Below are 18,624 nucleotides of genomic sequence, written 5' to 3'. Positions count from 1 at the left end.
TGCCATGCTGAGCCAGAGCTTTATATTGCCACAGTGTTAATGGCCAACCAGCAATTAATGCCTATATCCTGCATAGTACTGGTGTGAAATTCTGCAGAGAGGCCCAGAGTTAATGTTACCAGCCTTGTGATAGCACTGGGAGACTCAGGGCTCCTGACTCCCCTAACTGCCCCTTTAATATCAGCCTGACTATCACATCCATGGCACATGGGACCAGTATCACCAGACTGAGACAAATTTGATACCAATTTGTATCCCCCCCCCTCCCCCTGAGAGTGAGGAAGTTATATAGTAATATATAGGGAATACAAATTATAATATGAGGAGTTTCTGTGGCCTGTACAAAGAGATGCCATAACACTATACCAGCATAGGTATTGCTTAGTACTAAGCATTAGCCAGCAGGAACAACCCCTTATTTTTGCTCATGGCCTGTATATAGGGGGAGATACAGTATCACCTTGACAGTGTGTCTATTTCAAAAAGAACAGCCCCCTAACTGTGCCCATAGACTGTATAGAGAGATACTATAGGGCACTGCCAGATATCGGTCGGGCAGGCCCGTCGGTAGTGCCCATACACTGGCCGATTAGCTACCGAATCAGTCTAAGAGACCCATATCAGCAGCCAGAATCGGCCCGTGTATGGGGACCTTTAGTAAGGGCAGAAATGGAATAGACATGGATTATAACTTTGATCTCATATCTGGTTACATTGTTTGAGGTTTAAACAACAGTAACCACTGGGCCCCCCAGCACCAACAAAAACAGGGAAACTCACCCCCACGAACAGCACAGACTGGGGCAGAGGATCTGTTTGGCACCTATAGAATGGCATTGTGCCAAGTTGTATATCTGCCTTGCACCTACAGGATGACATTGTGCAAAGTTATAGATCTGTTTGGCACCTATAGGATGGCATTGTGCCAAGTTGTATATCTGTTTGGCACCTATAGAATGGCATTGTGCCAAGTTGTATATCTGTTTGGCACCTATAGAATGGCATTGTGCCAAGTTGTATATCTGTTTGGCGCCTATAGAATGGCATTGTGCCAAATTATATATCTGTCTGGCATCTATAGACTGACATTGTGCCAAGTTATATATCTGTTTGCCACCTATAGAATAATGATGTACCAAGTTATATATCTGTATGGCATCTATAGAATGACATTGTGTCATTATATATCTGTCTGGCACCCATAGAATGGCATTGTGCCAAGTTATATATCTGTCTGGCATCTATAGAATGGCATTGTGCCAAGTTATATATCTGTCTGGCACCTATAGAATGACATTGTGCCAAGTTATATATCTGCCTGGCACCTATAGGATGACATTGTGCCAAGTTATATATCTGCCTGGCATCTATAGAATGGCATTGTGTCATTATGTATCTGTCTGGCACCCATAGAATGGCATTGTGTCATTATATATCTGCCTGGCATCTATAGAATGGCATTGTGCCAAGTTATATATCTGCCTGGCATCTATAGAATGGCATTGTGCCAAGTTATATATCTGTCTGGCATCTATAGAATGACATTGTGCCAAGTTATATATCTGTCTGGCATCTATAGAATGACATTGTGCCAAGTTATATAGCTGCCTGGCACCTATAGAATGACATTGTGCCAAGTTATATATCTGCCTGGCATCTATAGAATGGTATTGTGCCAAGTTATATATCTGCCTGGCACCTATAGGATGACATTGTGCCAAGTTATATATCTGCCTGGCATCTATAGAATGGCATTGTGTCATTATGTATCTGTCTGGCACCCATAGAATGGCATTGTGTCATTATATATCTGTCTGGCACCCATAGAATGGCATTGTGTCATTATATATCTGCCTGGCATCTATAGAATGGCATTGTGCCAAGTTATATATCTGCCTGGCATCTATAGAATGGCATTGTGCCAAGTTATATATCTGTCTGGCATCAATAGAATGACATTGTGCCAAGTTATATAGCTGCCTGGCACCTATAGAATGACATTGTGCCAAGTTATATATCTGCCTGGCATCTATAGAATGGCATTGTGCCAAGTTATATATCTGTCTGGCACCTATAGAATGGCATTGTGCCAAGTTATATATCTGCCTGGCACCTATAGGATGGCATTGTGCCAAGTTATATATACTGGATATAATACAGCGCCCATATTCCCCTGAGCCCTCCCAGAGCTGCTGTGTCTGTACAAGTGGAACCCAAGGGGAACAATGTGAATGGGCATCTCGGACGAGTAGAAGTGGCTATGGCAGGAGGGACGCGCATAGAGGGGCAGCCCTGGATAAACATTACAATAAGCACTAGATGAAAGCTGGCAGTGCCACTATCCCTGGCTGGGCACCCTGTGCCATTAGTCACTTAGCCAACTTTGGGCGCACTCTGGCCAAGTATTGAGTCAGGAATAAGGACCTTACCTGTGTCTTTGCTGCCCTGTGCGGGTCCCTCCGGAGCGCCACAGTCTGGATCCTCACACGTTGCGCCTCGGAGCAGCCTTGGGGGCGTGGCCTGGCCCAGTGACACCTCACACAGAGCCGCAGGCTCCTAATATTGAGCGGCACCAACTTCTGCCATTTACCGGCCCAGCCGCTGTCTGGGTTTGAGGGGCTTAAACTGCACTCACAACAATAGGCCTACCCACAGTGAGCCTTCCTGCGGCCGGACTCACTTACTTGCTGTTTTATTGCGAGAGGTTGATATCGGTACAGGGGGTCCTGGAGCCAAGTTTGCCCAATAGGCTACTGGCCTCTAGTCACTTCACTGTATGAGGGGCTCAGGAACACAGTAATAATGAGTAGCTCCCGGTGGAGAGAGACGCCAAAGGGAGAACGCGAACGGAGAGATTTGCAAGCCAGGATCAAAGCGAGTACTGCAGATCGCATAAAGAGACTGATAAGCAAGCAAGGATCCAATGCTGTTTACAAAAGGACTCCCGATGGGCGCAATTTTTATGGCGTTTGTGAGTTTAAACTTTTAATATGTTTTAGAATAAAGTTTTAGGATTTTACACATGTCCGTTGTATATTTGTCCAGCAGCAGGAGAAAGTGGAAAAAGAGAAGCTGGGAGTTATAGTTCAACCACGAGGGAATTTGTTACAAGCTCCAAGACCACAGTGTTGGTCTGTAAGTATATGCACAATTGGCTAAGGATAAAAAGAAGTCACGGAAGAGTGTGAAATACGGAAATTCACTTTTTTAAATAGACACGAACTTTAAATATTTCGCGATGGATTGTATTTATGTGTTTTCACAGAAAAGTGAAGTAAATTTAGTAGTGGTGTTCACTAGATTTGTTTTAGATATAAACACGTTTTAGAGGGGTGATTATTAATATCTCATTACTGTATTACGCTATTTTTTTTTTATTTATTTTTTTTTACCCCACAAGACTTCATCTGAGAAGTCTGGACAGAGGAGGGCGCTCCAGGGTTAAGTATTTTTTTTGTTTAAACCGAAGCACAAGGTATCTGGAGTGGGTTATACATTTCATTCACACTGAAAAATTGTTTTGTTCAATAATGAGTAGCTACTTGTCTCGATAAGAAACACCTTTCCAGAAGATTAGAGTTGCCCTGCAACAGCTTTTCCATAGAAAGGGAAAATTATGTTTGTGTTATGTCTATGGCCCTTTTCATGAGGCTAAGCCTTTGCTAAAAGTGTAACTGCGAGTCCTTTCACCCCACGCAAACTAATTCAGCCACCCTCAATCCCCTGTGCACCCATCTGCTAGTGCTGACTGGGCCCCCCCACCCTGCTCCCTATAGTCTCTCCTGTCCCCCACCCTGCTCCCTATAGTCTCTCCTGTCCCCCACCCTAGCAACCAGACAGAGGTTTGAACTGAATGAGAGACCGGAAGATGAAAAATAACAAAACACTAGTCTCCCAGAGTAATATTTGTTAGCTGCTGGGGTCAATAAATGTCTATGGCATCTTACAGCAGCCCCTCTGGGAATCCTCAAATAGCCAGGCCTGGGCCCAGTAATATCTACTTACGCCACTGAAAGGAGGCTAAATAGAAAGGCAAAAAGGAAAAGGGGAGAATTATGGGATATGGATCATAGTCAATGTTCATTGGAATGTGGTTCATCTGAGTGACCCACACAAACAAGTTGCTCTCAATAAATCTGAAACACAAGACAAAGACATTGATCAGAGACTAATGTGCTGCTACCAGCGCCGTGCTACCATCTATAATATGATCCTCCCTGTATCCAGGGCCCAAGGTGAATCAATGGAGGGGACATACATGATCATATAAAAACAGAAACACAAATGGGGCATCTGGATCTGTCCAAGCGATAATATATGTTGCTTGGATCAGCTCCCTGCAGGCAATGGCGGTGTATGTATCAGATGCCTCATCTCTTTATGTTGCATTTGGACACACATGGACAAAATTGTAATTTAGGAACCATCCTACAGAGGAAAATGTGTTTGTTAATTTGGGTGTTCTTTATGTGTTCAGACACAATACAACTGAATGCAACAAAACTTCTTGCCAGTGGCATCCCAATCCAGCCGGGTACCCAAGGCAACCCAGCCACCCACCTCGTTCCAAACCCCACCCACCTCTATGAGAGCATGCACGTGCACGCTCGCACACACAGAAGGGTGCCGACCACTGGGGGAGGCAGATTTGAGGAGCGGGTGCTGATGGCTCAGACTTGACTGGACTAGGGGAAGGCAGAAAGATGTATGTGCTGTGCAACCCCCACTGTTGCACCCTAGGCACTTGCCTCTCCTGCCTACCCCTGTTACTGGCCCTACTTCTCAGGGACCGCTGTGTAGTAGTTTTGCTTCATAAATAATTGGCCGTCTTCATATCATGGGACCCTCTCTCGTGTTGTTGTTTAATGTTAAAACAAGTTATTAGTTGGATACAGCTTGCTCACACCATGCTCACATCTATAAAAACCACTACTTTTCATTTGCAAAACTCTGTTCCCCCCACACACACAAATTCCATAGGGTACAACCAAATGCAACAAAACAAGCACCTATAGTTTTTGTGGAACTTCTTGTTTTACTCCTTAGCTGTAGATCTGACGGCATGGTATGGCCTGTAGTATGTACCCCTGTTCCCTGCAGCTATTCCATTCCCTTGTACCTTCTGTTTATAACAGTGCTCACCTAACCACCATGAACAGAGCGATGGTGCCGCTCACTCCCAGGAACGGGATGTAACACAGACCAAACCTCACATAGAAAGAAATCATCCAGGCCAGGTCCTGCAGGAACAAGAGGCAGAGTCAGCCATTGCAACCTCACTTTACTGTCAGTCCATTTACTACACAATTAAACGTGCTTACCGCCCACTTCTTGCGCCGTATTGCAAAGTAGAAAATATACCATTGGGAATAGACGGGAATCAGTGCTGGAGGCCCAACTGCAAAGAGAACAGAGGATGAATATCCGCTAGCAATAGCTTTATACCTGAGACATGAAGTACTTGGTGTTGAGCTCACTCACTGAAGAAGAAGTACTTGTGCTGGTGATTATACGGCATGTATTTCTTCTTCTTCATTCCAAGCTGTGGGGGGAAACGAGAATAGATATTTCATTCTGTGCATTTCCCTGATGGAATAGTCCCTGTTGTGTGCACATTGTGTGTTATGGGGACATTAGAATGTGAGCTCAACGGGGACCACATTTTTATTATTAATTATATATATAGTTAGGTAGCCATATACGGCCCAATCTGGAACAATGTCTGACCAATCAGCCCCCTTGCTAATTGCTGATGTTTGTGTTTTATGTTAATTAAAATAAATAAGTTCTGTTGGTTGTTTAAGTCTTGTTTTGTCTTTGTGTATCTTTCTGGGTGACAAAATTAGAGATGCACCAAACCTAGTTTTTCGGGTTCGGCCGAACCCCTGAATCCATCCCAAGCGATTCGACTGAATACCGAACCAAATCCAAATCCTAATTAGCATATGCTAAGGAAAAACTTAACATTTTTTCATTCAGTACAGGACAGAACAGACAGGGGTACTCCTGATACACATTTCTGTCGGTGGGCACATGTAGCCTTTAACCAGATGTTACTTCTACAAACGGTATTTATACTATATTTTAACACATTTGTTGCTCGGTAAGTGTTTGCTACACAGATTAAGAGCTGTAGATTAAACCGGTGCCTTTCATTATATTTTTTCCCCCTCTCTCCTGTGGGGCAGGTGACCCAATATGTTCCCCCAGGAAACTAAAACCTATGATAAAAGCTTCCAGTAGCAAATGCTAATGTCAAATAACATTAAACAAAGTTTAATAGAGCTCCTTAGGGCCAAGCTACACAGGAGATTTAGATCAGGGTTTTGGGTCAGACTTTATCTGACCCACAAACTTTTCATGCAACAACACAAGATATAGTGGGACCCTATAGAATCTGGTCCCCATTGCTGTAATGGGAGTTGGATCAGATAAAGTCAGGTGGTGTCCTTTGTGCATCTGTTTCCTTAGGAGAAAGTAGCAAAAACTGCAAACTATTGGCAGGTGTTCTCAAGGCAGTAAATGGAGCTTACGACTAATATTCTGGTACCACCTAGTTAAAAGGAGACCCCTTTGCAGATGGACCCAAAATACAAACAGCACTTTTCTTCTCTGTATTCAGAATATTGGAAGGTGCTGATTGATTGGTACCAGTTGCCAACTGTGAAGATGGAGGTGGTAATAGTGCTAATAATCTGCCTGGGGATATTATGGGGGTGAATGTGTGCCTGAGGGTAGAGAACAAGGCAGAGCTTTGAGGGAGCACCGGCCTAGGAGAACACAATCTATTTTACTAGGGGCTGTGCGTAAGTTTTGTACATTTGTATATTATTTTGGTCTTGTTTTTTTCTAAAGTAAATCTAGACAGGAGACTTTTTTTTTCACACAATTGGCTTCTAACTTGTGCAAGACACGGCTACATTTGGGAAGCCACTCAGTATACAGGTTTATCAACTGCAGGTCATTGAAAGCAAAAATATTGATTGGTTGCATGGGTAACTGCCCAGGGGCAAATTTGCCCAGTGTGTATAAATAAGCCCCTAGTGTCAGCTGTGTCTTAGTAAGTCATTCGTATACTCTAACTAAAGTGCAGTTTACTAGAGGGGAGAGCCAGTTTGTTAGGCACCCCTAGTGAATATAATCGGTAACCTTGAACCCGGAGTTGGTGCTCTTATCCCTAAACGATACACAGGTTTCAGGTACTTCCTATTGGAGCAGCGGCACCTTTACTGTATTTCCCAGTGATTCATTGCAGCAGTCCAGGACAGTGTATAGTAACGACTAACATTTTACTATAGTGTGTATGTGCCAGTCCCAGAGCGCCCTCATGCCCCTTATCCATCCCCAGACTTGCACAGCAGTAAATGCATGGCAGGAGGTTAGGGCAAGGATTTCGGGCAGGGCTGACTTGCACCCACTGACATTGCACTCTACTCTCTACATTGGGTGCAACAAAAAGCAGGCGGCCCTTTGCTACAATGTTTAATGATCTCTTAAAAGAGTTCCATTTCATACCATCTCCTACTGAAGCGCAGAAGCTGCCATATGGCTTTTTGCTTGTGAGTGGTGTGCCACTCCTCACCCAGTCAGCGGGACCTCTCTTTGGGTGCCATTGCTGCTGTGGGTGTCTGCAGCAAACCTTTTAGTGGGACAGAGCAATTTATCAACTTTATTATCTATAACAGAAAAAACAGAAGTGTTTAAGCTTAAAAAAGTGTTTGTATTTCTCTCTAGTTCTCTGTGATTTCCACGTGGCTGAGACTCCTGGATTTTCCCACAAAAATGAATGTAATCATTGCCATAGCTGTCTGAGGGTCTCAATATCCTTGGCCATTCATTATATTGGGCAATCTGGGATTAGAAATCCTTAAGGCTTATATTTAGCATATAGCCCGACCTGTTGCATTGACCTTAAATGTCTGGGAAACCTGCAGGGCCCCAGGTCCAACTCAGTAAATTTACCCAGGTGACTGTTGCAATATGTGTGTGTACTTCAAGAACATCTGCAGGGCTGCAGGGGATGCTGGGAGTTGTATTATGCACAATGGCTGGATGATTACAGGGGTTAGAGGGCACCATAGTTGTGCAGGAGTTTTTGTCAGCAAGTGGATCACAGGGGTTTAGGGAGTTGTTTAACATCTAAAGAGCCCAATGGAGCGTGGAGTGATGTTGTTCCACAACAGCTGGAGTAGGAAACATTGGCTTTTGGGCATGGAACCGCTATTGCAACTTCTGTCCAGAGAGGCCTCCCTCTGCTCTGTCTGCCATCTCTTGGCGTGAGCAGGAAGTGCTCTCCCATTGGCTGCGTGCAGCTTTCTCCCATTAGCTAAAGGAACAGGAAGTATTGCCAGTGATGGTTGGAGAAGCTCTCCCATTGGCTAAACTTAGATGACTCTCCCATTTGCTAAACTTAGATGACTCTCCCATTGGCTGCAGGATGCTTTCCCCACTGGCTAAATTTACAGAATGATTTCTCCCACAGAAAGTCAGCAGAAATCCCACCATGCTGAGCTGTGTGAGGCAGAGATGGGTGGGTGCCTGGGCTCATATTTGTAAAGTCAAGCTGTTTCATTTACACCAAAAAAGGTATTTTTAAGGTTGCAGTATGTTAATTAACACTGCCCTTTGGCATTTATTCCATGTATAAATGCTTGGATGTGCCTATGTATAAACCTGCAGCTACAGAGTTACCCCAGCATTTACTCCATTTTGCATCTCTTTGTAATTGGTGGGGGAACAAAGCCTTCCTGTCTGTGTTATCTTTCCTCCCTATTAATGACAGTGACATAGAGGGTAACTGTTAGCAGCCAGGCAAGCAGAATACCTACATGGTGGCGCTTCTACTGTACATGTATATGTGCTTTTAATCTTTAGACAGCACCTTACTGTAGTTAGTCTGTTCAATAGAAAAATAAATCATCACCACAACCATAAATATAAATTGGTTTATTTCTCTTTACTGTAACTCCAATGGTGTCTACACTTTCATGTTTCTGCTCAGGAAGAAAGATGGAAATGTTCAGCCCAGGTGGGAGAGCTCATCGCTGGAGACCTTCTATCTACAGGCAGATCCATTACAGAGTTTTATTGTACCTACTGTGGGTCCCGTCGTTGGCAAGCGCGCCCTAGAGATAATCCTGCGGCCAATGGAGAACTCAAGGAGGCAGCTGGAATCACTAAATATGGCGCTTCCTCAGCAGTTGGTGCCAATGTGTCAGGAAAGGTAATGTTCCTATGGGATTATGGGATATTACATTAGGGCTGGCATAATGTCTTATATTGGCAGCAAGACCATAGATTCCTCATCTATTGCCATTGTTATGCACTTTTCTTTCTGAATCTTATTTAGAGAAAAAAAGCCCAATTTGAAAGTAAGGGTTAAGTCTTAGCTGCCATTTTGCCCCCAACAGCCACTGTGATACATGCCCAGATTTCACATTTTTATTACTACAATCAAAGGTGAGTGCAGCCTATACACATGGGGGAAGGGGGGGCATTGAGAAAAATATTGGCATAAATCACTATGTGTAGCACCCAGAGCATTAGATATTGTTATTCCCATTTCTCTCTGTAAGTCGCACTGCATTTAAAAGTGTCTGGTTTGAAGGATATTAAGCTACAAGTCTCAGAGCTGCTATTTTACAGCCACCAACTGTCACTGTGACACTGCCATAAGCCTGATGTGTGACTGAACCATTGTCATGCCCTTAAGTTTAAACTTTTTAACTGTCATTTGGTTGCTAGAGTGTCCGTTAATTAACGGTTTTTCTCACTTTCATTTCTGGGATCAGAGGTAAGTGGAGCGCGCCACACGCTGGGGGAGACATTTTAGGAAAATAATGACATAAATGCAGAAAATCGCTATTTAATGGCATCACTAGGTAGCGCCTGGGATATTAGCCTTGGGTTTGCATATATTGTATCATTTTCATAGATATAAAACATGATTTTGGGAGAGTTGGGGAAGGAGCAGGGGAGCAGGGAGACTATAAAGTAACATTTGGATTTCAGATTCCTATTTTAATGTTAATATTCACATAGTTCTGTATTTGCTTGTGATTTTTTTTAATAATGTGCAAGTTTGGAAATTATTTTGGTCACAGTATGAAATCTCATAGTTTCCCATCCAGTAACAGTCACTCTGACAGTGTTTGGGATGACAATTGGCCACTTGGTGTTCAGGTTTCAGCTCCAATGCTCTTAATATTCATATTTCTCTCTCTGTATCTCACTTTGTACATAAAACTGCCTTCTTTAAAAGTTTTTAAGGGAAAAGTGGCAGAGCTGCCATTTTCCAGCCACTAATGATCCCCCTGATGCTTCTTGAGGCTGTTGACAGGTGCTTGTTCCAACTCCCAGCATTCCCTATTAGACCTTCAGTCTGTAGTCCTCTAATTATCACTGACCTACAAGTCCCATCATCCCTTTTAGACCTGCAGCCTGGCCCTTGCTTTCTGGTTGCTAGGGTCCCTTTCATCTTAGCAGCATTTCTATGTGGGATGATCTTGCCATTGCAATATGGGATTGGCTGAAACCAATACAGGTATATTAATGTTTACTATAGAGGTGAGTGGAGCATACAGACACTCATACAGGGTATACATTAATGTGCTCCATCATTCCCAAACCAACTACTGTTCTCTTTCCTGAAATCCAAAACAAGTACCTGTAATCCTCTCCCTTCTTTTATATGGGATCCCCTCTGCTCTGAGAGCTGCCATTATTGCTATTTCCCTACTGTGCAGGTTGATAACCCCCCTGCTTATGTATTGGTACACCCTGTTAAACAGTCAAAATGTCAGTATCCTATGCTAGTAATGATACCACCTGGACTGGTGCAAGTGATGGGGGGGTGATGATGCCTAGTAAAATTTGAGAGCTTTATGTTATGTAGCCAGCCATGATCTCCCATAGGGGAGCTCCACCAATCACTGTTGGCATATGCTGGTACCCAAAGGTGCATACTGGGGGTTGCTAATAAGAAATGCCTTCCCTGCTTCAACTGTGTCCATTCTCATGGGAAACCCCAAAAGCTACAGTAATGTAAAGCCCGGGAGATTTAAATGGATGAATGATCTGACCCCTATAACAGACTGTTAGATTTAGATGGGACAGATCAGCATGCCCCCTCTCTATCCAGCATCAGTTTATAGGCACAGCTATTAGTTTCCTAGGAATTCTGCTCTGCCTGGAGCTTTGTCCATAGTTATTTGGCACAGAACTACAGCTCCCAGCATGCCCTGATAGCCTTTGCAGCTGCCTTCTGAACTAAGAAACGCAAGCAGGGGGTCGGTACAACATGGCATAGATTTTTCAGCAGGGACTGGGCAGTATGTTCTAATAGAAGGAAGGAAGGATGGTGCCAAATACGGGGAAATGCTGCAACCTGTTCACCCTAATTTATACGGGAACTTCACCTTTAATGCCGTTATTGCTGCAAAAGCCGCAGCATGATTTTTCATTACCTGAGATAACGTCACATTACACAGAAATCAGATTCAGAAATTTGAATGAAAATATCACAGAGAATAAATATCAGTTTATGGCTTTTGTTTTTTTTATTAAATGGGTGGATTGGTCAGGGGGAATACTGTGAATATAATGCAGTGTATCCTGATCTGTATAGCAGAGAGGGCCGGACCATGGAACTTACAATCTCTTCTTCATTTCTGTTTCCACATAAAGTGAAATTCTGTGCGAGAAAGCGATTTCCAGGCGTCTTCAAGGCGATTTTCTTGCGATAATCAGCGACTTTGTGATTTTTTCAGCTTCTCTTTGGAAAAACCATCTTCCATTGACATCAGCTGATATTTTTTTTTTTTATAAACCCAACTGCTCTTTTAAGAGCAAAACCACTAGGGCGCAATGCCATTCTGCGCCCCCCGGAGGAAGGTAAGGCTCCTGCTATGGATTTCATTTGACTCAAGGGTTTTGGTGTAAAGTATAGAATGTTAACCCATTCAGTGACACACAGAACAGTGTCCTGCCCATATGGGGCTCTTTAATGAGCCTGAATAAATATCTACTTCTATATGGGGCCAATTTATCCCAGAATCAGACACTTTATTCAGACAGTTCCTTCCTATCCAGGGGTGAGACCCTGTGACTGCTGGGGGCCCAGGGGGTGTATTGGGCATAGGGGGTGGGAAGTCTCATTCCCAAGGTTTAGAGGGCCCTAAAGTGACTTTGCTATAGGTATCCTTACTTACTATCCTATCTCTTACTGAGTAAGGGCAAGGGGGAAGGGCATGTTCCACACGGGGTAGTACCATTTTGTTACTCAGCAAGTATTGGGCCTAATAATGTTCCTTTAAACTAACAGAATCTTTTAATTTTCCCTCAGCGGACGGCTGAATCCGGATGCCTCTCCGAAATATATAAGGTGAGTAAAAAGTCCCTGTAGGGGCTGCTAGACTTGAGCATGGAATTTGGGTGTTGGTTTGGTGATGCCCCCCCGGTTTTATGAACCTCACACCTTCCAATTGCCTCTGTCTTTCTTGTGTTTCTCTTGCCCCTCCTTCCCAATAGTCCCTCTCCTTCCTGTGGAATATTATGTTATCTATAAAATCCCCCGTTAATTCTATTTATCTATTTTTCCCAGCCTCCTGATGGTCGGCTGACCAAGGAGAAGCTTCTCGGAGAGGGCGGCACTGCAGCCGTGTTCATGGTAAGGGACCAACCAAATTCCTAGAGAGCAAGGGGAGCTGAAAGCAAGTTGAAAGTGCTATCACTATCCCTGCTATGCACATTTTCCATTTCTTAATCACTCAATATTTCTGTCATTTTGTTCCCAATATGAGTGTTGATATTTCCAGCTAATACTGAATGTCAGTTACACCTTTCTGTGTGTGTTACAGGGCCATCACCATCGCAGAGGTAAGGTAGCCGTCAAGATGGCCAACATCACTTGGGTAAGGTTTCTTTATAGTTCCTTTCTCCATATCATGCCTATTGTGTGGCTGCCTATGTGAGCTAAAGGGTTTCTTTTATTCCTCTCCAGGATGAGGAGTCAGTCTGCCGAGAGGTAAACTTTCTCCTGAAGTTCAGCAGGCACAGGAACATCGCCTCTTACTATGGAGCTTATCACCACCCTGCTCCAAACGAGGAGTCATCGGAGTATCTGGAAGTAAGAAATTGTTTGTTGCATCACATTCATCCCTTATGTGCCAAAGAGACCTCCATTGGAGGCGATAAAATACATACACGGCCTGAAATCATTCCTTCCTATTGCAGCTTGTCCTTGAGTACTGCAGCGGCGGCTCCCTGTACGACCTGATCGACAGCACCGAAGGCCAATCCCTGAAGGAGACCTGGATTGGCTATGTCTGCAGGGAGGTATTGAAGGTAAACTTGGATTAACCCCATGTGTCTTTGTTGGGAATAATTAACCAAATGTCTGTTATATTCTTATAACCTACATCTCAATCTCCCCAGGCTCTCAACCACGTTCACCACCACCGGGCTGTTCACAGGGACATCAAGAGCCCCAACGTGATGCTCACCAAGAAGGGGAACATCAAACTCAGTGAGTAAAACTTATAGTTGTAAGATGAATGGATGGGGGGAAGCTTCTGTAAATATAAAGTACAGAGGGTATCATGATACAGGGTGAAAGTGAATTTTCCATTTATATGTATTATCTGTCATTTCAGTCGATTTCGGACACTGCTGGGACCTGGACCCACAGACAGGGAAGTGCAACGAGGGTGATGGGACTGCGCACTGGATGGCACCCGAGACCTTTAGGAGGAAGGACAGGAAACCGGAATATGACACCAAAGTATGTTGTAGAAGTAGTAGCAGGACCCAATGGCTTTTATGTCTCTGCACAAATGGGTGCTCTATTCAGTAAAGGCCAGTTAAACATGGGCCATTTCTTCTATCAGTACTAAGCGGCTGAGTTCTAATTGTTTCTGTGTTTTCTATTCATTGTATGCAAACACGTTAGAACCCCCGGTAATAAGTAACTGACTCACCCGCTAACCCAATTCTATCCTAATGCTCTTTGGTGTCTTCTTTTCCAGTGTGACATCTGGTCCCTGGGAATCACTGCCATCGAAATGGCCGAGGGAAAAACACGTAAGTGAATCACAACAATTGTGGGTCTCTGTACATTGTAACCAAGGATATAGCTTCATGTTTGAAGGGACTGATATATATATATGTTTTTAACTTTTAGCATACGCCGATCAGAAGCTAGTGTCGGACCTGATCATCAACAACGACCCTCCACGACTCAAATCAAGGACCTGGTGAGTCCTTCCCAGCTCATGTCACTGTGCGATGCTGATACTGCAACTCTGTGTGTCTCTCTCACTTCTCCATAAATAGATCAGAACTAGATAGATAGACAGATAGATAGATAGATACATAGACAGACAAAGATAGATGATAGATAGATAGATAGATAGATGATATACTTCACATCAGGAACCCCATTGGGTTCACTGTATTTCTTTACTCACCATCCCCCCAAATCTTTGGGACAATGATTAGATTTTTACTAATATTGTATATTAATATTGTACATAAGGCCAGAACCCTAGTGACCCCCCTCTATTACTGCAATCCCCATTCCCCCCAAACCTTGGGTACCAACTGGCAACACAGCTTATAGCTGAACTGAATTAAACAGGGTTCATCAAACAAAGCAATACCCTGTATATGTAGCTAAACACAATATATCAAAGATATTCCACTTAGTAATGAAGATGCTTCAGCCCTTATCTCTCTCCTTGGAATCTTATATATCATCTGTTTTGCACTAGACAGAGCTAAAAGCCCTTAATTTTTTCCAGGTCACAACATTTTGTGTCCTTTTTGAAGTCGTGCCTTGAGAAGGATCCTTCCCAGAGATGGAGTGCGAAAGAACTACTGCAGCACCCATTCATTGCTGAACTGCCCCCTGCGAAGACCATCAGGGCTGAAATTGAGGAGCACCTTCGGGCTGTGCAGAACCGGCCGGCCGAACAAGGTGAGAGAATCCGTTATATGTATAGAATTGGGGTCTGTAGCTGTTCAGTTTTGGGTTTTTCTTTACTGTGATTTTATTTATCTATACAGGATTGAGAGTAGCTCGCTGGGCCAGGAAACATCTTCAGCGGGCCAGGGAACATCTACGCGGGGCCAGGGAACATATACGCGGGACCATGGAACATCTCTGGCTTCGCTGGGCCATGGAACATCTAGGGCAAGCCAGGAAACATTTACGCGGGGCCATGGAACATCTACGGCCTCGCTGGGCCATGGAACATCTACGGCCTCGCTGGGCCATGAAACATCTACGGCCTTGCTGGGCCATGGAACATCTACGGCGAGCCTGTGACTTCTGCGCAACTGAAACATCGGCAGAACAGAAGGAGGCTCAGCAAATGGCCCTGGAGGGTTTTGCCTGAGTGTCATCCTGTGGCCAATAACATCAAGTGCCCAGGGTGAGTCTCCTGATTAACATCCAAGGAAAAAATGTAAGCACTATGTTTTTGCCAGGTCAGCACATCTGCAGCTCCCTCAACATGTAGCTACCGCAGGTCCAACAGTAGTGTCTCCTTTTAAAAATGACTGCAACTCCACCAGCAGTCTCTGAATTTAACATCTATATTTCAAATTACCAACAGTGGTGTCCACTTTTGAGTTTTGCAGCTCCACAAGTTGGATTCTTACTTTTAACACCTCCAACAGTGGCACCTACTTCTTTTTATTCACCTTTGGCTCCACCACCAGCCTCTATTTCTCATTCTGCTGCACCTCATGCTAATGCGCCCCTAGTATTTACAGCACCATCAGCATTACATATATCACCTACCTCAGCTCAAACAGGGTTTTATTTCAGAAATCCACCATCATTGTCTGTTTTACTAACAGCAGCGCCATCATCGTCATTAGCTCATTTTCAGATTATCGCAGCTCCACCAGTGGTATCTTGCCTTCAACAGCTGCATATCAGACAACACAGTTTAAAAGTAATATTTTTTCCCCCAATAGTTCCTTCTCTTCAAAACAGCTTTTGACACCTTCTCATTGACATTTTAACCACCTTACAGCACCCACCAAAATTGATGCCCCTTAAAATGATTATCTTTTCAACTGCCCAACACTGCTACAGTGCCCCCACAGGTGCCTCCTCTTCTCCCCTTAGTAGAAGTTGATCCAGGGACTTGTCCGATTGCCCTTTTGGGAGTCAGGAAGGAATTTTTACCCCTCTGAGGCAAATTGGCTCCGGCTTCAGATGAGGGTTTTTCGCCTTCTTCTGGACCAACTAGTAAATAGGCCTTTCCAACTTAAATTACATGAGTCTTTTCCAACTTAAATTAAGATACATGAATCTAAAATATACCAAAATAACATCTTTTTTATAAATAAATATTGAATACATTTTATGAATGTTTATTGGTGTTTTATTGGTGTTCCTGTATTTTTATTTAGTCCCATAGTATTGCCAGGGAGCTTTAGAGATAACGCACACCTGTAGTGCAAGGGAAACAGGGGTGTAAATAAGGCGCCTGCAATGGGGGGCCCCCGAGCCCTGAAGGGCCCCTACTGCCACCAGGATCTGAGGGGGCCATCACCTCTAAAATCACCTGGGGCCGCACCCGGAAGAGTTGCGTTTCGTCACTAGTGTGGGCGGAGGGAAGGAGCCTGGGGTGGAGGGTGGGAGCAAGCGGGTGGGACTGGGAGGGAGGGAGCAACCAAGCGGGAGGAGGGACTGGGAGCAAATGAGCAGACGGGACTGGGTGGGCGGGAGCAAATGAGTGGGAGGAGGGACTGGAAAGGAGCGAGCCCACCAAGGGGATTGAAAGGAAAAGGATGGGAGAGAATGAGGTGGTGATTGGAAGAGAGTGAGATGATGGGAAGGGGGGTCAGAATAGGGAGGGGTCCAGGGGAGAAAGTGATTAATGCTCCATTGTTCTGGTGCAGTTAGAGGCAGCAGCAGTGAGAGACAGTCCTCTGTCCTGGTCCTGCACTACATAATAACCTTACTATCTGGCAATTTTGGGGCAGAGGCACTGTATGGTTAGGATAATTGTTATAAGAGAGGTTTAGCCAGTCCATATATTTTATAGTTACTTCAAAAAGAAAAAATCTATATTTAATATCGTCATTGCCATTGGCTAATATAAATGGCAGGGGCATCGAAAGTTCCTCATAGGGGGCCCCTGAAAGTTCCTCTGCAGGGGGGCCCCACAAACTCTAGTTACGCCACTAAAGGGAAGAAGGGTTAGTAAAAAAAGAAGGTGGAATCAATAGGCAGGGGGGGCAGAAATGGGTGAAAAGTGACACTAATAATGAAGAGATAAAAGCAGGGAATAAGTCATGTCTGGGCCCAGTGTTACTGATCTTGATTAAGGAAGGAGTTTTGGTCAGTGTCCGAGCCTTGAAGGAGACTTCATAGTGTTTAAATAATCACATAAAAAGGGAATATAGTGCCTATATAAACATGTCACTGGGGTCAGTACATTGTGAGACTGGGCTTAGGAAGTACAGAATTATTAATATGTCACTGCCCTCAGTACATTTTGGGACCATCTGGGACATTACTGCAATGAGTACCCTTTGGGACTAAGCGAGACTGACCCATATACGTTACTATCTACGGTACACATTGGGTCTGTAAAGAACTGATACATAAACATGTAAGTGTCATTATAACACTTTTGTCCTATATGAGAGCAGCTCAAAAATATTAGGCTAATGGTGCACAGGGCACTTTGGCACCCATGGGAAACCGCCTCTCCTGCAGGCCACAGAGAACCTGGAAATTCCTTTCCATCCCTATGAACTGAGTAGTTGCGCTAAATTGTGAAAGCCACTTTTATACTATTATGTGGGTTTTCCATGTGTTTTACATGCAGTCATTTGGACTACAAAGCACCCAGCCTGTCATCAGCCCTTAGGGAAAGCTCCAGGAGCCCTTGCCCAAAGGAAACTGTGCGTAATTTAATCTACATTTACTGATACCCCTTTGCTTTGTAATTTATATATTTTGCCCTAGTATCCTGCAGAGCACAGTGATACAGAGTCTTGTCCTGCTAAAGTGGGAGCTTCAAACGGTAGGACTGTTGGACCTTAAAGCAATGCAGCAGCCTTTGCCCCAATATGAGTCCATGCAGTTAATGATTATTCCAGGTTTTACTTGCCTTTTAATGAGAGGCAGGGTAGGAGGCAGAGCAAGAGTTAAGATCATTTAATTGCAGGGTAAGGCTGTATCAGCTTCATAGTTTTGTTTGGCCAAGGCCTTTTATTAAAGCTGATTAATAATTAAGTTGGGCGCATGGGGACCATAGATTTTTATTCAGCTCCCATATTATCAGCCAACTGGGTCCCCTAGGTAAGGGGCCCAGCGAAAAAGTAGATTGAGACCCTTATTTAATAAAAATCCCTCACATACAGTTAGGGTTTCCCCCTCTCCTGCCTGGGAACTCAGGGTAGGGAGGCAGGGCGGGCCGCATTGTCACGGAGCAGGGCTATGATGCGACGATTGGCCAATTGCCACATCAGTCTTCAAGAATCCTGCCCAGTTTCCAAATTGGGAAAACCAGGCAGGCAGCTTTGACCCTACAGAAAACCCGGCTGTCCAGGTCAAAATCGGACAGGTGGCAGCCCTACATACTGTCATGCCCTAAGGGG

General features: G+C 44.2%; 2 protein-coding genes and 1 long non-coding RNA gene across 3 annotated transcripts; 1 reads left to right on the top strand and 2 right to left on the bottom strand.

Annotated features, from left to right (window-relative positions):
- Positions 1–3,891: 3,891 nt before the first annotated feature.
- On the bottom strand, positions 3,892–10,712 carry LOC101732828 (acyl-CoA (8-3)-desaturase). The gene is made up of 5 exons (XM_031900538.1): positions 10,667–10,712; positions 5,482–5,542; positions 5,322–5,398; positions 5,143–5,240; positions 3,892–4,136 (listed from the first exon to the last, which is right to left on the bottom strand). Exons 2-5 carry the CDS (start codon positions 5,534–5,536, stop codon positions 3,998–4,000), a joined length of 369 nt encoding a protein of 122 aa, XP_031756398.1. The 5' UTR covers positions 5,537–5,542; positions 10,667–10,712; the 3' UTR covers positions 3,892–3,997.
- Positions 10,713–11,832: 1,120 nt separating this feature from the next.
- On the bottom strand, positions 11,833–13,528 carry LOC108647376. The gene is made up of 3 exons (XR_001924385.2): positions 13,419–13,528; positions 13,204–13,325; positions 11,833–13,120 (listed from the first exon to the last, which is right to left on the bottom strand). It is a non-coding gene; the product is annotated as an uncharacterized LOC108647376 (long non-coding RNA).
- On the top strand, positions 13,435–16,376 carry LOC101731667 (serine/threonine-protein kinase 4). Its single transcript, XM_018093317.2, has 5 exons — positions 13,435–13,525; positions 13,653–14,079; positions 14,180–14,252; positions 14,799–14,974; positions 15,064–16,376. Exons 2-5 carry the CDS (start codon positions 14,061–14,063, stop codon positions 15,393–15,395), a joined length of 600 nt encoding a protein of 199 aa, XP_017948806.1. The 5' UTR covers positions 13,435–13,525; positions 13,653–14,060; the 3' UTR covers positions 15,396–16,376.
- Positions 16,377–18,624: the final 2,248 nt, after the last annotated feature.

The sequence above is a fragment of the Xenopus tropicalis genome, chromosome 4 (assembly GCF_000004195.4).
Source record: "Xenopus tropicalis strain Nigerian chromosome 4, UCB_Xtro_10.0, whole genome shotgun sequence".
In the NCBI taxonomy this organism is placed as follows: Eukaryota; Metazoa; Chordata; class Amphibia; order Anura; family Pipidae; genus Xenopus; species Xenopus tropicalis.
This window is presented reverse-complemented; position numbering and strand designations above follow the sequence as displayed.

Excerpts from the sequence above, each read along its gene's own strand:
- LOC101732828 (XM_031900538.1), bottom strand. The coding sequence starts at position 5,536 with ATGAAGAAGAAGAAATACATGCCGTATAATCACCAGCACAAGTACTTC. Across the intron at positions 5,399-5,481 it reads GCACAAGTACTTCTTCTTCA|TTGGGCCTCCAGCACTGATT; the intron begins GTGAGTGAGCTC and ends TTCTCTTTGCAG. Across the intron at positions 5,241-5,321 it reads TACGGCGCAAGAAGTGGGCG|GACCTGGCCTGGATGATTTC; the intron begins GTAAGCACGTTT and ends TTGTTCCTGCAG.
- LOC101731667 (XM_018093317.2), top strand. Across the intron at positions 14,253-14,798 it reads CGACTCAAATCAAGGACCTG|GTCACAACATTTTGTGTCCT; the intron begins GTGAGTCCTTCC and ends AATTTTTTCCAG. Across the intron at positions 14,975-15,063 it reads GAACCGGCCGGCCGAACAAG|GATTGAGAGTAGCTCGCTGG; the intron begins GTGAGAGAATCC and ends TTATCTATACAG.